Genomic DNA, 24,475 nt, shown 5'->3' with positions numbered 1-24,475 from the left:
ACCTGTCAAAAGGGGCGTGAGTAAATGAGTGGGTGAGTGAGTTAGTGAGTAGGTAAGTGGGTGAGTTAATAGGTGAGTGAGTGGATGAGTGTGTGGGTGAGTGAGTGAGTAGGTAAGTGGGTGAGTTAATAGGTGAGTGAATGAGTAGATGAGTGGGTGAGTGAGTGAGAGTAAACAAGTGAGTGAGTGAGTGTAAGTTAATAGGTGAGTGAGTGAGTGAGTAGATAAGTGGGTGAGAGTGGGTGAGTAGGTAAGTGGGTGAGTTAATAGGTGAGTGAATGCGTAGATAAATAAGTGAGTGAGTGAGTGAGTAGGTAAGTGGGTGAGTTAATAGGTGAGTAAGTGAGTGAGTGGGTAAGTAGGTGAGTGAGTTGGTGAGTAGGTAAGTGGGTGAGTTAATAGGTGAGTGAATGAGTAGATGAGTGGGTGTGTGAGTGAGAGTAAACAAGTGAGTGAGTGAGTGTGAGTTAATAGGTGAGTGAGTGAGTAGATAAGTGGGTGAGTGAGTGGGTGAGTAGGTAAGTGGGTGAGTTAATAGGTGAGTAAGTGAGTGAGTGGGTAAGTAGGTGAGTGAGTAGGTAAGTGGGCGAGTTAATAGGTGAGTAAATGGGTAGATAAGTTTGTAAGTTAGTGAATGAGTAGATGAGTGGGTGAGTGAGTGAGTAGGTAGGTAAGTGGGTGAGTTAATAGGTGAGTGAGTAGGTGAGTGAGTGAGTGGGTAAGTAGGTGAGTGAGTGGGTAAGTAGGTGAGTGAGTGAGTGAGTAAGTAGGTAAGTGGGTAAGTGGGTGAGTGAGTGAGTGAGTGGGTGAGTGAATGAGTGAGTGGGTGGGTGGTTGTGGCCACTTTTTCTCGCCACTGTCGCCCTTTTCAGCATTTAGCAGACGCTTTTATATACTGTATACGCAATTCAGGGTTAAGGGCCTTGCTCAAGGGCCCACCTATGAAAACCTGGCAGTGGTGGGGCTTAAACCAGCAACCTTTCGATTCCTAGTCCAGTACCTTAACCACTAGGCTACAACTGCCCACTTAATGAACTGAGGGTTTTTCTTGCATCCAAGTCATATTGCGGGTGGCTCAGCAAGAAGGTCCTGGGTTCGATTCCCAGGTGGAGCGGTCCGGGTCCTTTCTGTGTGGAGTTTGCATGTTCTCCCCGTGTCTCACACAGTCCAACCACATGCAGTCAGGATAACTGGAGGTACTGAAAATGGGCGACCTGTCCGGGGTCATTTGGAACAGTGAATTAAACCCACCGCGACCCTGACCAGGATAAAGCGCTGAGAAAACAATAAATGAATGAATGAATCATATGGCAATAAAAAAGAGAAGACGTTCGCACTTCCTGTGTTCATACAAACGTCCCAACGACGTTCAGACGCTAAAGTGAACGGACGGAGGCGTTTAAAGCAGCGAGGGTTCGTCCTCCTCTTTCATTCTGGCTCTCGCGGGGAACGTCGCTGCTAAAATATAAATGAGCGGGAATAGCAAAGCGCTCGGTTTCACTTTTCTCAAAGTTTACACCCCCCTGTTACAGCCGGGTTATAAAATCAGACCAAGATGAATGTGTGGGTTTCCTTCAGGTGCTCTGGTTTCCTCCCATAGTCCAAAAACATTCAATCGGGTTAACTGGATCTACAAGAAACTTCCCCTAGGGGCCAGTGATAGCTCAGTGGTTAAGGTACTGGATTAGTAAACAGAAGGTTGCCGGTTCAAGCCCCGGCACCACGAAGTTGCCACTGTTGGGTCCCTGAGCAAGGCCCTTAACCCTCAATTGCTCATCGTGTTCAGCTCATTGTGTAAGTCGCTTTGGATAAAAGCGTCCGCTAAATGCTGAAAATGTAAATGTGTGTCTGTGTGTGTTTTGTGAGGGACTGGCAACCTGTCCGGGGTGTTTCCTGACTTTCGGTGAGCCTGGGTTCAATTCCCAGGTGGGGCGGTCCGGGTCCTTTCTGTGGAGTTTGCATGTTCTCCCCGTGTCTGTGTGGGTTTTCTTCCCACAGTACAAAGACATGCAGTCAGGTTAACTGGATCTACTAAAAAAATACCTTGAGTGTGTGTGGTTTGTGAGGGACTGGCAACCTGTCCTGGGTGTTTCCTTCCCGTCAACTAATGAATCAGGACCCACAGTGACCCTGACCAGGATAAAGCGATGGTTAAACAGAACTTGTAGACGTGAGATTTATGTATACAGACAAACTCAACACGTTAAACCTACATGGACAAAAGTATTGGGACGCCCCCTCTAATTACTGAATTCATGTGTTTCAGCCACAACTGTCGCTAACAGCTGTAATAAATCAGTTATATAAAGGACGTTTTATGCTTCCAACATGCAGCAACAGTTTAGGGAAGGTCCTCTCCTGTTCCAGCATGACTGTCCAGCACATACCCCTGACCTCAACCCCACTCAACAGCTCTGGTGGTGCTATAGAGCAGGTTTAATCCAGAGCAGGTCTGGGAGTGTAAGTGTGTGTGTGTGTGTGTGTGTGTGTCTGAGTGAGTATAATAACAGTTCATACATGTGTAGACACACTCTACACAGTGTGTTTGTGTTTAAGGTGTAGCTACACAGAGCTTGATGGCGCTATAGAGCAGGTTTAATCCAGAGCAGGTCAGGGAGCGTGTGTGTGTGTGTGTGTGTGAGTGTATGTATGACTATAATATCAGTTCATACATGTGTAGACACACACACACACACACACACGCACACGCACACGCACACACACACACACGCGCACACACACACACACACACACACACACCTGCACTCCTGTACGATACACACTCCAGATAACAGCAACGTGTTCAAGTCTGGATGTTCACAAAACAGTGTTACGTACCTGCACACAATGTGTGTTAATTACAGTGAAAATCACAGTGTTCTTTCTTTTCTCTGTGTGTGTGTACATGAGTGTGTGTGTGTTTGTGTGCATGTGTTTAAGTGTGTGTGTAAGCACGTGTTTGAATGTGTGCGTGAGTGTGTAGTGTGCGTGAGTGTGTAGTGTGTGTGTGTTTGAGAGAGAGAGTGTGTGTGTATGAGTGTAGTGTGTGTGTGTGTGTGTGTGTGTCTGTATTTTGCATAATTGATTACAGTGGAAATCGCAGTGTTGTTTTTCTGTGTGTGTGTGTGTGTGTGTTAGTGTGCATGTGTTTAGGAGTGTGTGTAAGCACGTGTTTGAGTGTGTGCATGTGTTTGAGTGTGCATGAGTGTGTGTGAGTGTGTAGTGTGTGTTTTGAATGTGCACGTGAGTGTGCATGAAGGTGTGTGTGTGTGTGTGTGTGTGAGAGAGAGAGAGAGAGAGTGTGTGTGTGTGTGTGTGTGAGAGAGAGAGAGAGAGAGAGAGTGTGTGTGTGTGCGTGTGTGAGAGAGAGAGATAGTGTGTGTGTGTGCGTGTGTGTGTGTGTATTTTGCATAATTAATTACAGTAGAAATCGCAGTGTTGTTTTTCTGTGTGTATGAGTTTGTAGTGAGTGTGTGTGTGTGTTTGTGTGTGAGTGTGTGTAAGTGTGTGTGTGTGTGAGTGTGTGTAAGTGTGTGTGTGTGAGTGTGTGTAAGTGTGAGTGTGTGTGTGTGTGTGCGATGACTCTCATGTATTTTTCACTGGCTCTCTTAAGGTTTCAATGAGACGCGGTGGCAGAGTCCAGCTCCGAGGCATTGACTTTATCAATAATGCAGTCGACACACACACACACACACACACACACACACACACACACACACACACATCTTCATACAGTCCAACATAAGATTACTGCTTTAACAAAAACTGCGCATCTGAAATGAGGTTTGGAAAAATAAAAGCAGCAGGGCGCTCGAGTGACGCAGCAGTAAAACACACTACCACGGTTCGAATCTCAGCTCTGCTATCAGCCGGCCGGGCGCTCACACACACACACACACACGACTGACTGGGGGTCTGTAGTGGGAGGGACGACAGCTGACACACGGTGTACATGTGCCCCCTGCTGCCCGGCGGCTTTACACACCGAAATTCCTCCTGATTCCTTGAATGGTTTAATGATATTCTGCACTGTAGAGGGAGAACATGCAAATCCCTTCCAGTCTTTCTTTAAGGTTCATTGTTTTTAAACATTTCAATCATTTTCTCACACATTTGTGGACAAACTGGATCCTCTGATCATCTTTACTCATCAGAGACTCTCAGCCTTTTCATGGATGCTGCTTTTGTACCAAACCATGATCACAATCACCTGTTCACATCACCTCATTATTTAGTTGTTTCGCCTCATTACTAGCTCTAAATTGCCCCTGTCTCAACTTTATTTGGAATGTGTTGCAGGCCTGAAATGCAGGAATGGATGTTTATTAATAAATGAAATGAAGTTGAGCAGATAAAAGATAAAATATCTCAGGTTCATCCTGTCTGACATCAAATAAAAGTCAAAGTCAGTGTAAGAAACTCTGTGTTTTTATTTTATTTGCATTTTCCATACTGTCCCAACTTTTTCTGATTTGGGGTTGTAATATAAAAACACTGAAATACAATTAAACCAGTTAAAAATCAATACAAATACAATAAAAGCTGCACTTTAGTTTTACTTCTTTATTGTTTCCTGACGCTTCTGAATGGTGGAGATGCTTGATGTTGGAATACCGTATTCCCTTCAGCACCAGCGCATTCACATGAGAAGTGACAAAACTGCTTTTGCGCCACTGTGCCGTTATTTCCTATGAAGTGTGACGGTGGTGCACAAAACTTAGCGTGACTTATTGTAGTAAAACAGCGAGTGAGGAATGTGATTAGTGGAGGAACTTATGAGCAGTAATAATGAAGAGAAGTTTAGTGCTCCTGTCTCCTTCTTTTACTACATTAAACCACGTTAAGCTTTATTCTGAACCAGAAGCGTTTTAGACTCTGGGAGAAGCTGATTCTGATTCTCACCATTTCTCAGAAGCTGGAGCTGTAACACAAGTTTAAAAGTGAAACAGGGAGGAGAATCCAGATAAACACAGATACATGTGGAGCTGTAACCCTGGATTTGACGCTTATTCCACACTGATGCAGATTCGTTTGTGTAAAATGTAAAAGCTCTTTGAACACAGAGTCATTTTACCATTCAGTGTTTTTTACTCTCCACAGTTCGGAGTATTTATGAAGCGGTGCCGCGTTTCTGCTTTGTTCCTTCGCCACGTGTCGATCTGTTCAAATCTCGTACCTCTTAACTTGATCTTTTTTTCTACTCCTGCTTCATAATGGGTTCGGTAGGAATTTAAACATTAGCGTTGGGGGTCAGGGACCGGCCCGACTGTTGTGAAGTAAATGCTTTTTAAATGAGCGTCTTTAGCGTCACTGGCAGGAGGAATGTAAACAAGCCAGCCGGGCTCGGTGCTCTTCAAACGCTGTTTTCTCCGTCTTACTGAACTCTGGTTTTAATCCGAGTTACATACAGAACTATTTTATTTTATATTCTTTTAATGTTTCTACTTTATTTGCAAAAGAGAGAGCGATTAATGATCAGCTTCTATATTTTAGTCAGTGTTGATCTAAATATGTCAGATTTGTGTGTTTAGTTTTATCACTATTTGTATTGTTGTTATTACCAGTATTATCAGTTGTGGCTCAACACTAAGGCTCTGTGTGTAAACCTAGCTCACTTTCTACACAGACAAATTTCCCATCATCCTACACTCCCGAGAAGAGGGCGTGTCTAAATTCTTAGCTCCCTTAAAATGCTCCTACTGAGGCGCCTTAATTCTGAGTGATGATCTGACTGAATGACGAGGGAGCGTCCGACACCTCCTCAGCGCTGAAGATCAATCCCAGCATTCAGTGCGGCACAACAAATTTTCTCACAGAAAACTACAAACATGCCGGACGAATAAATGCGGAGCAACCAACAGAGTTCCTTTCACATGTGAATAAATTCTCATTGATGTTGAATCTGTATAAAGGTGTAATTATACAAGTGTCGTTTATTTAAATAAAGTAAATTGGGGCGTCAGGGACAGTTTAGGCGTTTTCGGTACACGGAGGGAGACGTTAGCTGGCGTGCTAGCGGTAACCGCAATGACGTAGAGCGTAGAAATAATCTGATTATGACTCCAGGTCTTATTAGAATCCTCTCTGCTGAGGAGCTGACCAGGTAGGTAGTGGGGAGCAGGACGGGTCACTAGGTTTTCTGTCAGACCCAACGTGCCAGACATAATGAGAGAATTGTTGAAATTGTTTACCATCTACCGTGAATCCAAAAGATTCAAGTTATACAGCCGGAAATCATACTACTGGAAGAGCTTCTCAGATGGAACTGTATGAGGCACCACCATGCCACACAGACTGTGTTATCTTCGTCAACATAGGGACCCAAAATGAGGTTTGTACTATTTAAAGTTCATTTATGTTTATTTACCTTCTATGCATCTAAAAACAAACTGCAAAAGCTTAAGAAATCAACTGAAATCTGACTGAATTCATTAGGATTATAGATGAAGACTCAGGTGTTTATACAGTATGTTCATCACACTCAACAATCTTTTAGGTCACGGCTAAGCGCTGATTATTACCCTTCATCTGACGCTTTATCAGAAAAGTGAAGACAGCACAAAACAAAAATGTCAGCTAGACTTTCTTCTATTTTTGTGCAGTGCATTAGTCAGGTTTGAACCGTGGGCTTGAGCGAGAAAGAGAGTCGAGTGGTGAGTAATCAGGAACAGAAGAACGCCGACTACACTTTCTCAAAACACACACCTTACCCTGCGCTACAGACTAGCATGGGCACACAGACCGGATGGGAAAGGTACTGTGCCATGGTGTACCATGTCATCCACTCCAGTATCACCGTGGTTAAACCTGCCTCAGTTTAGAGCTGTGTATGTGTACTCAGATTCATTTTTACTACTGATTTATCCTGGTCAGGGTCGTGGCGGGCCTGTTTAACACACCCCGGACAGAACGACAATCCATTGCAATGCCTCAGCCATCCCACAAAAAAAACGTAACCAATCATGTTTTTATGTAGACGCCCAACAGGTCAACAGCACCGCTGGGGATTCAAACCCTGGATTCAAGCGGTATTGGGCTAGAGTAATATACCACTGTACCACACGAGCACCTTTACATGCAGATATTCATGGTAATTAATATAAGCCATTTTTTGTTGTTGTGTTGTGGCTATTATTATTACTATTATTATTACTTTTATAATTGTTACCATTATTATTGGTGTAATTATTTACTATTACTACTTACTATTATTATTTTATTAATAAAGTTATTTTATCTATTTATAATTATTATTATTACTATTATTTTAACGTCATGTAAAATAGTCACGGGGAGAACATGCAAACCACACAGAAAGGACCCAGACCGCCCCACCTGGGGTTTGAACCCAGGACCTTCTTGCTATGAGGCGACAGTGCTACCCTCTTTGTGTGTTAGTGTGTATGTGTGTTAGTGCCGCCCCTCTATTGGTACTACTATTATTGTTATTATTGATCATTACTACTATGTTGTTTTGTTGTTATTACTGATATTATTGTTATTATTATAATAATAATAATTATTATTATATGGCATAACGTCAAATCACGACTCCTGGCAATCATGTACATGGTGTTTCTCCAAAACATCCTGTCTTCCTAATGGCTCATTGATTGTTATTCTAACTGTATCAATCTATCTTGTGGTTGGCCATCCTCTTCCTATTTTAGAATGAAAGAATGCCTTTATTTGTCATATATACATATATACTGTACATATACAGGTGTACAGTACAATGAAATTCTTCCTATGTATATCCCAGTTTGTTTGGATGCTGGGGTCAGAGCACAGGGTCGGCCATCGTACAGTGCCCCGAAGCAGAGAGGGCTAAGGGCCTTGCTCAAGAGCCCAACAGTGGCTGCATGGTAGGGCTGGGATTCGAACTCTCAACCGTTCAGTTGATAAGCCCAAAGCTCTACCCACTGGGCTACCAATGCCCTTCAACTCTTCCAAGTATAACTGTCTTTTGCAATAAATTGGTTCTTCTCAGAATGGATCAGGGATGAGAGAGCTTTAGTTTAGGTGATCTGGGCTTCAAGTGAACGGTTTGATGTTGTAGAGGATCTAGTTGTTTGGTAGAGGATCTAGTTGTTGGTTTTTGTTGTTGTCCAAGTCTCTCTCAAAAGTAAAAAATCCAGCACCAAAGTTTGAATGCATGGATATTGTATGGATATTGTATGGATATTGTAGGGATATTGTAGGGATATTGTATGGATATTGTACATGTTCTGCTTTCACATTCATAAGAAGGAACAGAGGAGATCATAGTATATCAATTATAACATAAAACAATCTTAAAGAACTGATAAATGTGCTATTAGAAAACAGACTTTATTAACATGATGCTTCTAGTGTGAGACACTGTGTTTAATCAATAGTGCTTCAGTAACAGCATAAACAGCTCCATTAAACGTATTAAAGTAGCGCTAAGTGAACAAATTAAGCAAATTAAAATGAAAGTTTTAAGTGTTAACGACTTTTAAATGATTCTGATTAAGGTACAAACCGGAGCTGTTATGCTAGCGTGTGGAAACACTGGCTGTGTTTCAAATCGCTTCTGGATCACTTCGCTAGAACTTCCTCCTATTATTACTCAAAGTGGGAGGCCATCGAGTGAACGAGTGGACTAGTGTGCATATGTGTATTAGAACACTGCAGTAAGACATACCGCTAGCTAATAAAGCAAATGCATAACACAAAAACGAGTGCACGAAATAAAGTTCAAATTAAAAATAATTCTTATTATTTTCACACATTTGTGAATTTATTGCATAAATCTGTATTATTTGTCTTAAATGTACAGCGTTTATCAGACGCATTCATCCAAAAAGTGACAAGAGTACAAGGCAAACAAATAGCATTAAGAGCCTTGCTATGTAAATCACAACATCACAATTATATCGAAGCATTGCATTAGATCTTCTATTATAATGTCCTGAACTAATCATAAAAACAGCCAGTAATGCTCGTCTTTGTCTCATCTTAAAGCAGTTTAAACCAAAATAATTAGTAATATTCACTTTAGGTAATTGTCAGTAGCACGTTTGTTTACATGTAGCCTCAATTTGCATATTGTCAATGTGAATAGCGCTAGCCAACAGTAAATTTAGCTGAAGCTAAGCTATAACCTTTAGCTAAATAACTAGTAATAAATACTACATTCATTTGTTTTGCCTACCTCATAAACATATTAATTAGCTAAAAATGTGATTTAAACCAATCAAGTTATTTAAGTGGACCCTTTTATTTTTACATTGTTGGCTTATATATCTATGCATAATGGTTGTTAGCAGGCCAAGCTAACTTAAATCCCTCATAGCCATTTAAATCAATTAATACAGCATACTGACTGACTATAAACCACATCAATACTTTTTAAGAACATAACTGATAGTTAGATTAGTAAAAAATCTCATTCAGTATTATTATTTTTACTAGTGTTAGTGCCTCCGATATTCTTTTTTTTAATTAGCAGTTGTAGCCTAGCGGTTAATGTGCTGAGCTAGTAATCAAAAGGTCGCTGGTTTAAGCCCCACCACTGCCAGGTTGCCACTGTTGGGCCCTTAACCTTTAATTGCTTAAACAATATACTGTCACAGTCTTGTAAGTCGCTTTGGATAAAAGCGTCCACTAAATGCTGAATTATATGTATTCATTTTTCCCTTTTGCTCCTAATCTAGTCATATCTAACTGCCCAGTTTGTTACTACTACTACTATTATTATTGATCATTAACTATCGTATTGCTTTGTTGTTGTTGTTGTAATTGTTGTTATTGTTAATACAGTTTGTATTTCCATCTCCACCGCTCCAGACCCCAAACCTGATCGAGAAGGGCAGTACTTAACACACACCCCTTCAGACAAGTGTGTAGTGGCAACCGCTTCTTTTCACCTGCATGAATCAGGTTCACGCAGGGATCAGTATCGTGTACGGAGAGGCACGCCCTGCTCTCAGCGCCTCAACCAGCCAGTAGAAGCTGCTATCACAGCAGTGTTGAGAAATACTTCTGTCCCAACCACCTGGAGAACAATCACGTCTGCGTGTAGGTGCCCGACTGGCTGATAGCAGAGCTCATGAGCTCAAGATCTCGTGTTTCCGCCATTCTTAATAAAATCTTTTGCAATGTCAAGCTTTTCCAGGATAGCAAAGCAGCTCTGCTATAGAACAACAGCATGGATCTGTACTTGACATGAACTTAAACTCCAGTAATTTGTAAAGAAAATATATATAAAAGAACAGTATAATAAATATGAAAGATTTAAGGCAGGAATACATCCTGAACAGGGTGTCAATTCATTACAGAGCAACGCTTGTTCATTCACTGGTTCACTCACTCAGCATATGCAAGTTTTCCGGTGGTGGGATCAAACCTGGGTAACCAAAGAAATCCCACGCAGACTTAAAGAGAACATGATAAACTCCTCACAGACAGTGACTAAGGAAAACTGAGCCATGTCTTGAGGGCCCATATTGCTGTGCAAAACTCCGTCTACTGCAGTGCAACTGTGCCACCCACAGCATTAGATTTAAAATAAACATAACTGGAGCTGCTGGCCAGACGGGGAAGGACGCTTTACAGCTCAGGATTAAATCTCAACTCGGGTGGTGGAGCGCCGTATTACATTGAACCTTCCTTGACCCTGACCAGTATAAAGTGTTCATAATTTGGGCAATTTGGCTGTGAAGAAATCGTAATTGACTTAAACATATGATTGCTGTATCTTCAAATACAAGTGAACCCTGTTTTCTTTACCATGTGCTATACGTACAGCATGTTCTAAAAACATACACTACTGTATATGGACAAAAGTATGTGGACACCTGAACATCAGCTTGTTGGACATCCCGTTCCAAAACAACAGGCGTTTATATTGTATTTACATTTTCTGCATTTAGCAGACACTTTTATCCAAAGCAACTTGCAATTATCATGAATATAATTTAAGCAACAGTGGGGCCCAACAGGGGCAACTTGGCGGTGGTGAGGCTTGAACCAGCAACCTTCTGATTACTAGTCAAGTACCTTAACCGCTGAGATACCACTGCCAGAGTGGATGATACTGAACTGCTGTAACAGCATCATCTCTGCAAGCCTTTCTGCAAGACTCTGAAGTGTGTCTGTGGGAATTTGTGCCCCACTTAGTCAGTAGAATCAGTGAGGTCAGTGATGCACTGATGTTGAAAGAGAAGAGAAGGCCTGGCTCACAATCTAAGTTTAACTCATCCCAAAAGTGTTGACCAGGACTCAGGGGTGTAAACATGCTGAAAAATATAAGGAAGAGGGATTCCCCAAACTGTTAGCAACATATATAGCTGAACAACTCTGTTAATTCTCTCTATCAATTATATCACTGGTAGGGGTGTCCACATACTTTCAGCCATCTATGCTTGCTGACGTATGCATGATAAGTATACATATTTCTCATGGGAAAGATATGTGAGCTACGCATTAGCATTAAACAACTGTCCTCTGACCTCAGATCAGCTGCTGTGCATCGTTCAGCCTGACACTCGAATAGAAAAACAATATCAACTGATTCTGGATCTGTTGTTAAGAGCAAAGCTGAGGAAAGTAGGGCGAATATTCCGGTGGCCTTTACAGAAGCGTTCACATTAATGAATGAGCGGCCTACACAAGCAACCATGCAACCTCTTCTTCTTCTTCTTCTTCTTTAGAAAAAGGAGGCTGGCGGAGAGAAGAACAGACGCCTTCTTCGTGTACAACTTCACATATGACATATCAGTGTAACTACAGGGGCACGCAGTACATCCAGGGTAAAACTAGAGCGTCCATTGATATAGCTGTGTAAGCAAACCAAGACGACGACCAACCCAACCAAACCTCTCACTCGAGAGCCCAGATTAGCCAGACTGAAACTCTCTGGTTTTGGACATGTTATAAGAACCAGTTTCCTGTGAGGTAAAAGAGGAAGAGGACAGCCAACAACAAGATGGATGGATATCCAATTAGAGGAACAATAAACGAGCCTTCAGGAAGTTTGAGGACCAGACAGAAGACAGGACGCTGTGAAGAAACACTATCCATCTAGTCCCTGGGATTCAGAGTCGACTTGACTGCACCGACTTATCCACTTTTAGTCGTTGGTGCTTCAGTTAGTTGATTTAGGAGATAGGAGATCAGGAGTAGATAGATTAGTTCCCTAACAATCCAATTTGCTGATTATACCTTTGTAAATGTCATCACAGTTTAGCCAGTGCCAATTCCGGCTGACCGACCAGTAAAACATCCTTGAGCTTGGATGGATTTTTTTCAGCACTGCTGCAGTAGCGACCTCTGCTGGCGGGTCAAGGCGCTGCACAGAGACGCTGAATACCGGAGAGCAGTGCGTGACTCTCCGTACGCGATACTGATCCCTGTATAAACCTGATTCGTGCAAGATTTTAAAATGTCATCAGGGAAGGGCGGCCGGGTGGTGCAAGGGTAAAACATACTTGAGCTACCACCCGACTGCGCACCTACATGCAGGCACGATTGGCTAGCGTCTGCCGAATGGATGGGCTGGATGGATTCCTCAGCACTGCTGCAGTAGCGACCTCTGCTGGCGGATTGATGAGCTGCACAGAGACGCTGAATACCGGAGAGCAGTGTGTGACTCTCTGTACACGATACTGATCCCTGTGTGAACCAGAGGGGGCATGTGTTAGGTATGGCCCTTCCCAGCTGGTCCCAGCCCTTCCCGGCCCAGTCGGGGTCTAAAAATGATGCAGTAGAAGCTGAAGATTGGGGAAACTGCATTTAAAAATGCAAATCCGTGACCCCACTACAACTCTACCCCTCGAACAAGGTTGAGAACTTAAAGTTAATCTCAAATAAACACTGTTTCTGTCTATTTTTAAAACAAAATTAAACTCTTATGAGCATGTGTGTGTAAATAATAACAATAATAATAATAATATTAATAAAGCTTACAGGAATAAAATAACCAAGATATAAACACTGCACACTACTCAGGACTGGAAAAACTGCAGATCTTGTAGTTTCTTCTCCCACGTTGGTGAGATAAACAACTCCTTCTCCGGTGAAATAACCGGCTGTGGACTCTGTGAGCACTGAACACACACACACACACACACACACACACACACACACACACACACAGAAGGAAAGCACGCTGTACACAGCGGCGGCTGTACTCTCCCAAATCTCTGACGTCACAGCGCTCGGGTGACGCTGCCAGCTCAGGAGTTAAATTTAGATCATGGGCACTGGGCCCAGGCGCCGAAAAACAATGCGATAGCGCGACTACTGCTTCAACTGGAGCCATCACAGACACTCACACACTCACACCCCTCCGACCTCCGCCCTAGACCTCAACAATCGGCCGGTACACACCTCTATATATCAGCAAACACACACACTTCAGGAAGTGATGTTCTGGACACAACAAAGACCTCAGACGGTGGAAACTACGCTGAAGTACAGCTCGTACTGTGGGCCGGTCTCAGGGTCGTCAAAGAATTTGAGATGTCATGTGACCTCAGGCCAAACACACACCAGTATTACAAAAGTAGGATATTCATGTGTTATTCATGTGATACTGCTGATCCTGTCTGCAGCATCACTGAGTCTTTGGTCTTGTACTGACGTCCACCTGAATGATCCACCTGCTTTAGAATGACCTATAACTTTTCAGTAGGGTCTGGTCAGGTGAGGAAGCAGGTAACTCCATAATCTGGTCATCAGCGCCCCTTCTTCTTCTAGGAATTGCACTACGACCCTTCCACCATAGCAAGACCTGTTACTCCAAGAAGGTCCAGTACCCCTTTGAGCTCAAGTTCACTCCGAGTTGCACGTAAGTCGCACACACAGCGACTTCAGACTCGACTCGGACTCGTTTCAAATGACTCAGACTCGACACATGACTTGTAAACAACAAGAGTCCCTAGCGTCAGCATGTGTTAACATTAGTTACCTGTGACAATCATATATACATACATATATATATATATATATATAATTATTATTATTATTATTATAAATTTTCTGCTCTCTAATAATAATAATGCTTTTTTGGAACAGCTTTAATAAGAGCATAAATAAAAGAACACCCCGAACACACTGTATATATAAACGGTACGATTCCGCTAGCCGAACACAGCCAGTCGTGTAGAATATAATTTATTTATTTCGTTGTTTTAAGTCGTGTTTACTCGGTGGTTAGGTTTGCGGCAGGAGGGGTAAATAATTCTAATATGACGCAGTACATCCACCACCACTGACCACCACCACCACCACCGTGTCAGTGTCACTGCAGTGCTGAGAATGATCCACCACCTAAATAATACCTACTCTGTGGTGGTCCTGTGGGGGTCCTGACCATTGAAGAACAGGGTGAAAGCAGGGTAAAAAAAGTATGTAGAGAAACAGATGGACTACAGTCAGTAATTGTAGAACTACAAAGTGCTTCTATATGTGGAGCTGATAAGATGGACAGTGAGTGTAGAAAGTGTATATACAGTGTATCACAAAAGTGAGTACACCCCTCACATTTCTGCAGATATTTAAGTATATCTTTTCATGGGACAACACTGACAAAATGACACTTTGACACAATGAAAAGTAGTCTGTGTGCAGCTTATATAACAGTGTAAATTTATTCTTCCCTCAAAATAACTCAATATACAGCCATTAATGTCTAAACCACCGGCAACAAAAGTGAGTACACCCCTAAGAGACTACACCCCTAAATGTCCAAATTGAGCACTGCTTGTCATTTTCCCTCCAAAATGTCATGTGATTTGTTAGTGTTACTAGGTCTCAGGTGTGCATAGGGAGCAGGTGTGTTCAATTTAGTAGTACAGCTCTCACACTCTCTCATACTGGTCACTGAAAGTTTCAACATGGCACCTCATGGCAAAGAACTCTCTGAGGATCTTAAAAGACGAATTGTTGCGCTACATGAAGATGGCCAAGGCTACAAGAAGATTGCCAACACCCTGAAACTGAGCTGCAGCACAGTGGCCAAGATCATCCAGCGTTTTAAAAGAGCAGGGTCCACTCAGAACAGACCTCGCGTTGGTCGTCCAAAGAAGCTGAGTGCACGTGCTCAGCGTCACATCCAACTGCTGTCTTTGAAAGATAGGCGCAGGAGTGCTGTCAGCATTGCTGCAGAGATTGAAAAGGTGGGGGGTCAGCCTGTCAGTGCTCAGACCATACGCCGCACACTACATCAAATTGGTCTGCATGGCTGTCACCCCAGAAGGAAGCCTCTTCTGAAGTCTCTACACAAGAAAGCCCGCAAACAGTTTGCTGAAGACATGTCAACAAAGGACATGGATTACTGGAACCATGTCCTATGGTCTGATGAGACCAAGATTAATTTGTTTGGTTCAGATGGTCTCAAGCATGTGTGGCGGCAATCAGGTGAGGAGTACAAAGATAAGTGTGTCATGCCTACAGTCAAGCCTGGTGGTGGGAATGCCATGGTCTGGGGCTGCATGAGTGCAGCAGGTGTTGGGGAGTTACATTTCATTGAGGGACACATGAACTCCAATATGTACTGTGAAATACTGAAGCAGAGCATGATCCCCTCCCTCCGGAAACTGGGTCGCAGGGCAGTGTTCCAGCATGATAATGACCCCAAACACACCTCTAAGACGACCACTGCTTTATTGAAGAGGCTGAGGGTAAAGGTGATGGACTGGCCAAGCATGTCTCCAGACCTAAACCCAATAGAACATCTTTGGGGCATCCTCAAGCGGAAGGTGGAGGAGCGCAAAGTCTCGAATATCCACCAGCTCCGTGATGTCGTCATGGAGGAGTGGAAAAGCATTCCAGTGGCAATCTGTGAAGCTCTGGTAAACTCCATGCCCAGGAGAGTTAAGGCAGTTCTGGGAAATAATGGTGGCCACACAAAATATTGACACTTCAGGAACTTTCACTAAGGGGTGTACTCACTTTTGTTGCCGGTGGTTTAGACATTAATGGCTGTATATTGAGTTATTTTGAGGGAAGAATAAATTTACACTGTTATATAAGCTGCACACAGACTACTTTTCATTGTGTCAAAGTGTCATTTTGTCAGTGCTGTCCCATGAAAAGATATACTTAAATATCTGCAGAAATGTGAGGGGTGTACTCACTTTTGTGATACACTGTATATATATATATATATATATATATATATATATCGACTGATGAACGAATGATGCAGGGAGGCACCACATCGCTCAGGGTCGGCTCTGCCCCCAAGGTTGAGAACCGCCAGCAAAAATAACACACACACACGGTGGCTCCCTGACTCCTAAGATTCGGCACTCAGGAATTATTTAATCTGAACAGAATCAGCAGAATCTGGCGTGTCGGGCCGATAAACAGGCGAGTACGGATCCTCAGCGTTATTCTGACTTGATGCAGCCACCTAGCTGCCATGCAGGACGGAAACGCTCACCCACTCTGGATTGGGGGAAGGGGGCGGAGGGGTGAGGGGCACTGTCTCTTTAAGGCCTTTAATCTCTTTGATCTAAAGCATTTGTCTCCTACCAGCTAATGGCCGCCTCGGTGTGTGTGTGTGTGTGTGTGTGTGTGTGTGTGTGTGTGTGTAGAGTCCAGAGGGAGCACTCGCTACCGAAAAAACCTCTCCAGAAATCACAGAGCTGATGAGATCTTTAAGCACCGACCGCCACCACAATAAACCTAAATATTTAAACCCTAATGCATGCACATAATGTTCCGAAACGCATGTGTTCAGTGCAGGGATGTCCATGACTAACTGGTTAACAGGTTAACAGATAACCGGTCACCGTTCGATCGGTGCCGTAAGCTGCCGCTGGATTCCAGTCGAGTGTCCAGTGACGGATCTCTACGGAGAAAGAGCAGCAATTTGAGACACAGCCGAACGGCCCCTCGCTGTGCCCGCACCAGCTCGGCGTCCAGACACGTTCAGAGATTTTAATCCCCACAGTTAAATACTAAACCATGCAACCATCGGGTATCAGTATGGAGGGATGAATTTTGGGTGGGTGCTTTATTAATCCCGGATGGTGTTGTGGTAAAGCCCACTAAGGGTTCGAATCTCAGTGGTGCTATCAGTGGGTCGGGCATCTGCACATACGTGATTGGCTAACATCCGAGGGAGCTATCTACACAGATGACAATTTTCGACATCCCACACTCCCCCGAGAAGAGGGCGTGTCTAAATCCTTAGCTCCCTTAAAATGCTCCTACTGAGGCGCCTTAATTCTGAGTGATGATCTGACTGAATGACGAGGGAGCGTCCGACGCCTCCTCAGCGCTGAAGATCAATCCCAGCATTCAGTGCAGCACGACTTCTCTTACCAAAAACTACAAACATGTACATGGCAGACGAATCGATGCGGAGCAACCAACAGAGTTCTTTTCTAATGTAAATAAATTCTAATTGATGAGTAATCTGTATAAAGGTGTAATTATACGAGTGTGGGTTTATTTGTAAATTGGGGCGTCAGGGACAGTTTAAGCGTTTTCGGTACACGGAGGGAGACGTTAGCTGGCGTGCTAGCGGCGGTTTAAACAACCTGATGCTAACTGTGTTAGCTTAGTAAGCTAAAACTGCGGTGACGTAATCTGCGTAATCTCTGTATAAGTAGAGCGTCTAAATAATCTGATTATGAGTTTGATGTTGGTTAGAATCCACCTTACTTAGGACAACGTGTAGCAGTAATAGCTAGGGACGTAACGATACACTCTACCCACGGTGCGATTCACGATACTGGGTTCACGATACAAATTTTTCCTGATTTTTTAAACAAAATTAAATTGAAGACAAATTATGACAAAGTTTCCTTTTATTATTTCTCTTTAAAACAAATAAAATACAATCCTGTATTTGTGCTTATCTTTTATTTATCTAAATAATGAATGTAGGTACAAACTAGGCAAAACGATGCTGCACGTTTCCCTTTTTGTTTAAAAAAAAGCTGAAATGAAATAAATCCACATTAAATAAATAAATGAATAATACAAACAAAGAAAGTATCCTCACATAAATAAACCTGGCTGGAAAATTCCGAACCTGGCAACCCTGTAGTGACGTCAACCAGGCGAGGTGAATAGCGCCAGCACTCTTTACTGTTTAAAGTGAATATCGATTCATTATACGTGTAAACTGATGTGAAACGTTACACGTGTGAATCGATTTTTAACTGTCTTGTGGTGCATCGTTACATCCCTAGTAATAGCTCCTGACTTAAAGTATCGGAACAGTGATCAAAAGGTTGCTGGTTCAAGCCTCGCCCATAACAAGGTCCACAATCCTCAGTTTTCCTGATCATAGGTTGCTTTGGATAAAAGTGTAGGCTGAATGTGAACCACTACCGTGAGCGGTCATGTTTTCTTCTGTATACAGTAAAGATTACGGTGAAATGAGGTGATTGGCGTGAGGAATGTAAACAAGTGAGACGGGCAGACGCCATTCGCTCAGTCTCTTGATACAGATGCTTCGATCGCATTGTTTTCGAACGCAGGGGCAGTTGTAGCCTAGTGGTTAAGGTACTGGACTACTAATCGAAAGGTCACTGGTTCAAACCGCATCAATGCCAGGTTGTCACTGTTGGGCCCTTGAGCAAGGCCCTTAACCCTCAATTGCTTAATTGCTGAAAATGTAAATGTTTTATATGTTCGGTTACGTTCTCAGACACGTCCGGCTTATTTAAAAAAGTACAAACAATAAAATATTCACTGGTGCATCTATAATGCCAACGTTCATTCATTCATTCATTCATTCAGTCTGTTTTACAGCCGCTTTATTCATCTCAGGGCGGCACGGTGGCTCGGTGGGTAGCACTGTCGCCTCACAGCAAGAAGGTTCTGGGTTTGATCCCCAGGCGGGGCGGTTCTGGTCCTTTCTGTGGGGAGTTTGCATGTTCTCCCCGTGTCTGCGTGGGTTTCCTCCAGGAGCTCCGGTTTCCTCCCACAGTCCAAAAACATGCAGCCAGATTAATTGGAGACACTGAATTGCCCTATAGGTGAATGTGTGTGTGTGTCTGCCCTGCGATGGACTGGCACCCCGTCCAGGGTGTTACTGTGTGCCTTGCGCCCATTGAAAAGCTGGGATAGGCTCCAGCAGCCCCCGCGACCCTGATTGGATAAGCGGTTAAGAAACTGAGTGAGTGAGTGAGTTGTCCTGACTGCATTTTGTTTGTCTTTGTACTGTGGGAGGAAACCGGAGCACCCAGAGGAAACCCACACAGACACGGGGAGAGGACCGGACCAACAACGCTATCCACTGCACCACCATTCCGCCCAAAACACTCGTTCCATTAATGCAAATATGACGGCACCAAGTTTTGCTTTACTGCATGAAAGTAACTGCAAAAAAACAGGCGGAGCACATCAGGCCGGCTGGGTGCCATCAGTGGGTTCAACTGGCAGCAGACAATAATTTGCCACCATGTCTGCTGGGTGGGATGACCGGAACATGTGGGTGGGGTCTTCAAATGCTGTGTAAGGACCCTGATTAGCGTCTACTTTAGTTGTGCATTTGAAAAAGTGTTGCGCACACACACACACACACACACACACGTATCTGATGTTTTGCTGGCTGATCGATGGAGATCAGTGTGTGACTCTCGCGATACGGATCTCCGTATGAACCAATCAGTTGCAGGTGAAAAGAAACGATCAGTGCTGCACACGTGTCAGAGGGGCGTGTGTTAGGTATGACTCTCCTCGGTCTGAAGTGGAGGTCTGCAGCAGGAGAATGGGAAGTGGGTACGACTAGACTTGGAGGAAAATCAGCAGGAAATGGAAAAATAAATAAATAAATAAAAATAAAGCAGGAAAACCTAAACAAGGGCCGTATTGTTAATGCAAGACAAGTTGGTCAAAGTATCTCCAAAACGGCAGCTCTTCTGGGCTGTACCTGGCATGCAGAGGTTAGTGCCAAGCAAAGGTGGTCCAAGGACACCAACTTCAGAGCCATGGGCGCCCAAGGCTTATCGATGTATCACAAACTGGTAAAAGTTCATGCTGGTTATGATAGTGGACAAACACATAGTGCGTCACGGCTTGCTGCATTATAGGGCTGCGTAGCTGCAGACCGGTCAGAGTGCCCATGCGTACCACTGTCCACCACCTAAAGCACCTACAATGGTCATGTGAGCATCAGAACTGGACCTTGGAGCAGTGGAAGAAGGTGACCTGGCATCAGGATGCACTGGTTGATGCTCTGAGCAACGTTCTGCTGGGAAACCCTCTGTCCTGGCGTTCATGAGGACGTTAATTCAACATCTACCACCAACCTTAACATCGTTTCAGTCCATGTACCCCCCCTTACGCCAAGGCTGTACCCTAATACCTCGACAGCAGTGATCTATTTTAGCAGAATAATGTTCAGAAATGGTCTGAGGAACCTAGCGGTTAAGGTACTGGACTAGTAATTGAAAGGTCACTGGTTCAAGCCCCACCACTGCCTGGTTGCCACTGTTGGGCCCTTAACTGTTTAGACAATATACTGTCACAGTGCTGTAAGTCACTATGGATAAAGCGTCTCCTAAATGCCGACTTAAAGGAGCTGAGGGGGTTCACCTGGCCTCCAATTTCCCCAAATTTCAATCTGATTGAGCTCCATAGAGGCCTCACATCATAACTTACAATTTTTAAAGGATCTGCTGATAATATCTTGGCGCCAGACACTACAGGGCACGTTCCAAGGTCTTGTGAAGTCCATGCATGTCACACAAGGGGACGTGGGCATCTCCTAGTTTAAGCCACATTCCCACGTATGATATCTGTCACTGTTATGGTTCTGAATGTAAAGTAATGCTTATATATCACTATCACACAAACGTTTCTGGTATAAAACCAGCTGAATGTAACTAAACCACTTTAATAAACATTTTATTAATGCTTAAATTAACATAACGTCACTATACAAAGCTCAAAAAGCTAAAGCAAAGACTAGAGGAGCCTAGTGAGTAGACCTTTGGACTATTGATTGAAAGGTTGAGAGTTTAAATTCCAGCTGTTGGACCCTTGAGCAAGGCCCTAAACCTTCTAGGCTCCAGGGACGCCGTACAACGACCGACCCTGCACTCTGACCCCCAGAGACAAATAAAGGCTATTTTATTCCATAAACTCTATATGAACACAACAATTATGTTTAAATTTAATACAAAACACGTTGATGCTTTGCTTTGAGGAACAGAGAGACTGCAGGAACACTCACAGCACGTCTGAAGCCAGACGATCACCATAAAGACACCATGGACCGGTGCAGAGGTTCGACCCAAATGCTCAGAATGCGCGCACAACTGCAAAATGTCATCTTAATGAGGTTTGTTTGGGTGTTAACGGTTAAATTGTGGATTAAAAACTTTACATTTGCTTTGGAGTAATATTGCTTTACTCTGGTCAGGGTCGCGGTGGGTCCGTTTTCACCGGGAAACACTGGGTGCAGGGCAGGAACACTCTGGACGGGGCACAAAACCACCACAGGGCTTCAGCCAACCCACCTCAGACAGACCTTCAACATAGGTGCTGGTTTGTCAGTGATTGAGGGTTTATGTGTCTAATGAATTAGAAGAGGGTGGCACAGGTAGCCTAGTGGTTAAGATACAAGACTAGTAATTGAAAGGTTGCTGGATCAAACCCCACCACTGCCAGGTTGCTGCTGTTGGGCGCTTAAGCAAGGCCCTTAACCCTCAATTGCTTAGACAGTATACTGTTACAGTACTGTAAGTCGCTTTGGATAAAAGTGGGTAGCTCTGTCGCCTCACAGCAAGAAGGTCCTGGGTTCAATTCCCAGATTGAGCGATCTAGGTTCTTTCTGTGTGGAGTTTGCATGTTCTCCCTGTGTCTGCATGAGTTTTTTCCCACAGTTCAAAGATGTGCAGTCAGGACAATTAGAGAGAGTATATGTGTGTGTCCTGTGATGGACTGGCGACCTGTCTAGGGTGTTTCCTACCTCGTGCCCGGTGAATTGCCCCCACCAGGACCCTGAATAGGACAAAGTAGTGGTAGAACACAAGGTCAGAACCCTAAAACCTGACTAAAACTTGCAGCCTTTTAAGCCCACAGTGATGTAAAGCTTGCCTGACATTGGACAGAGACGATCGTGTTTAAGTTCTGTTTTCTTTTCGATCTTTTGCTTTTTGAATATTTGACACAATAAGCTTGTAAGAGAAGATACAAACAATGTCTGTGACATTAATGCACCAAGCAATCCGTGCAGATGTACCAGCACTGGCTCTACCATGTACAGTTTAGCTTTTATAAACAGGAAGTGAGAGCCAAAACACCAAAGCAAGTCTGAAGTCTGACTGACCCTGATGCACAACAATGCGTTTTTAGGTAAAAGTGAGAGTAAAAATGCATGCATGTTTGTCAGGCTGCTGATGCTGTTTGTAAATCTAATGACCTTTGGTACAAGAATGAACCGATCCTACGTGCCTGGATGCACGCAGAACTCCAAACAGCATTCACAACTTCTGGTTCGATCCTTTGCGCCGCTACTTCCGATTTGCACTTGGCCTGAGCTCGCATGTTTGTACTCCAGAGATAAAGGGCATGCTGATGTTCACCAGTCTCTGTGATGCATTGCTATCATGTTAAGTACATGCACGGGTGCATGCAGCACACATGCAAATATTCGTGTCAGTGCAAATACCAAAGCACCGACCCCACCATGCAAACGGTACCACTGGTTTCGATTTCAATTGTGAAAGAGTGCAAGACACGAGTGGAAGTCAGCGTGGATGCACGGGTGGAAGTGCAGTGTAGGCTGCAGACTGTCTGAGTGACCTTGTGTTAGTTAAGAAGTTTATATAAACCTGATTATTGTGCAATATTCTTATGATCGGTGCATGCACGGATGCAAAAGACAGTAAATGCATCCAACACATATGCACCAATTTCTGTTTTCATGCAAAAACACACACAAAGGTGAGTTAGTGTGTGCATGCATGCATGTTTAGGATGTTTTGTTTATTCAGTATTAACACTGCATGCACGAATACATGTGTGGCAGTGTAGCTGTGACAGCACCATGTAAACTTTAGCGTTTAGTCACAAGATTGATGCACCAAAAAAGCACAAAAACAAGTCTAAAGTCACTATGGACCGATGCACAAGTTTGCCTAAAACGTTAAAATGCACAAACGAGTGCAAAATCTGATTCTAAGCGCAGAGAAGTTGATAGAGAAGGTGCTAATAGTGAAAACAAGGATCTAAACTTCCCGTTTTGCTTGTGAGTGAAGCTGCTTCCGATTCGCGTTTGATAAAGTGCAACAAGAGAACAAAATAAACACCAGGCCGAGCAAAGGTTTAAACACGCACCGGATTGCATCGCGCTGCATGCTCGGGTGTAAAAACCGAGCGTTGCATTGCATGCACGGGTGCAAAAAGCCCTAAATGCATGCAAATAAATAAAGGATCGCTGGCTTGTTTTGCACACTTACCGCGATGAGAGTGCTGTTGCGCTGCTCCGCGGTGTCGCCGCCGGGTTCCTGCTGCTTGCTCTGTTTGCCCTTCTTGGCTTTCTGCTCCAAGGTGCGCTGGTAGAGAGCCGCAGTTTCCCGGCGATCCAGCTCCATCTGCTCGGCGTGCGCTTGCTGATAGCGGGCCTCGCAGGCATCGTGGTGCCGCCGGCAGCCCTCGATCCTCTGCCGGAGCCGTTCCACCACCGTGCTGTGCTTCGGAACGCCTGTTTGGCAATTGTTATTCGGAGTTGAAGCGTTGCTTCCGGCGGATAAATTCACATTTGCGCCGCTGTTGATGCACGCAGCGGCCGGCCCGGAGAAATCCCCCATCATCATGGAGCTTTTTCGGGGAGAAGTTTGGTCCGCGCTTCTCCCGTATCGCTAGTGCCAGCCAGCCCGGGCTTCACTCTCCTCGATCGGGGTTGAGAAATAAGTCCGAGCGGGGAGGATGGTTGCAAATTACGCGGCGCTCGCAGCGGCTTCCCCGTGCTGCTCCACCAGGAATATCGGCCTGTCAACCATGTACAGCCGGAACGATGCGCACCAGGGACCGGGTCTTGCGCGCCGAGCAAGCCGGCGTCAGGCTGCGCTCTCCCGGCTAGCGCTGCATCCGACGCTCCGCTGCTTTAAAGTTCCTCCGGTCGCACCGAACCCGCTCCATCGCACTTTCTCCCACTTCGCGTGTCATTTCATCCGCTCACTCGCTTTTCTTCAAAGGCATAAACAAAGAAAATGTGTGTGTAAGGTTTCTCTCAGGGTTAACAGCACGCACGCACACTCTCGCACACGCGCGCGCACACACACTCAGACAGGCGGGTGTTTTTGTGTGGTAGGGAACGCTGGTGAGTCTCGGGCGGCGCGGCGGCTACAGCCACCATCACAATACTCGAGCTCTCCACTGCCCTCCTCCTCCTCCATACCAGCGGAGGAATATCAGGACAACAGCCAAGCGGACACAGCGCGCACAGGCCGGAGAGCAGCCCCCCGACGGCTCCGCGCAAAACGCGGCGTGGAATATAGTCCCGAGCGGAGGAGGAGCGCAAGTCTCCATTAGA

General features: G+C 44.4%; 1 protein-coding gene across 1 annotated transcript in view; it reads right to left on the bottom strand.

The window, feature by feature from the left end:
- maml3 (mastermind-like transcriptional coactivator 3) overlaps window positions 1-24,198 on the bottom strand; it is a 113,669-nt gene extending 89,471 nt beyond the window's left edge. Inside the window, exon 1 of the mRNA XM_062996323.1 lies at window positions 23,400-24,198. Coding sequence (XP_062852393.1) covers window positions 23,400-23,756 — 357 coding nt within the window. The 5' untranslated portion in view covers window positions 23,757-24,198. The remainder of the gene's footprint in view (window positions 1-23,399) is intronic.
- Window positions 24,199-24,475: the final 277 nt, after the last annotated feature.

The sequence above is a fragment of the Trichomycterus rosablanca genome, chromosome 5 (genome assembly GCF_030014385.1).
Source record: "Trichomycterus rosablanca isolate fTriRos1 chromosome 5, fTriRos1.hap1, whole genome shotgun sequence".
NCBI lineage: Eukaryota > Metazoa > Chordata > Actinopteri > Siluriformes > Trichomycteridae > Trichomycterus > Trichomycterus rosablanca.
The sequence above is the reverse complement of the archived record's forward strand: the minus strand, read 5'-3'. Positions and strand labels throughout refer to the sequence as shown.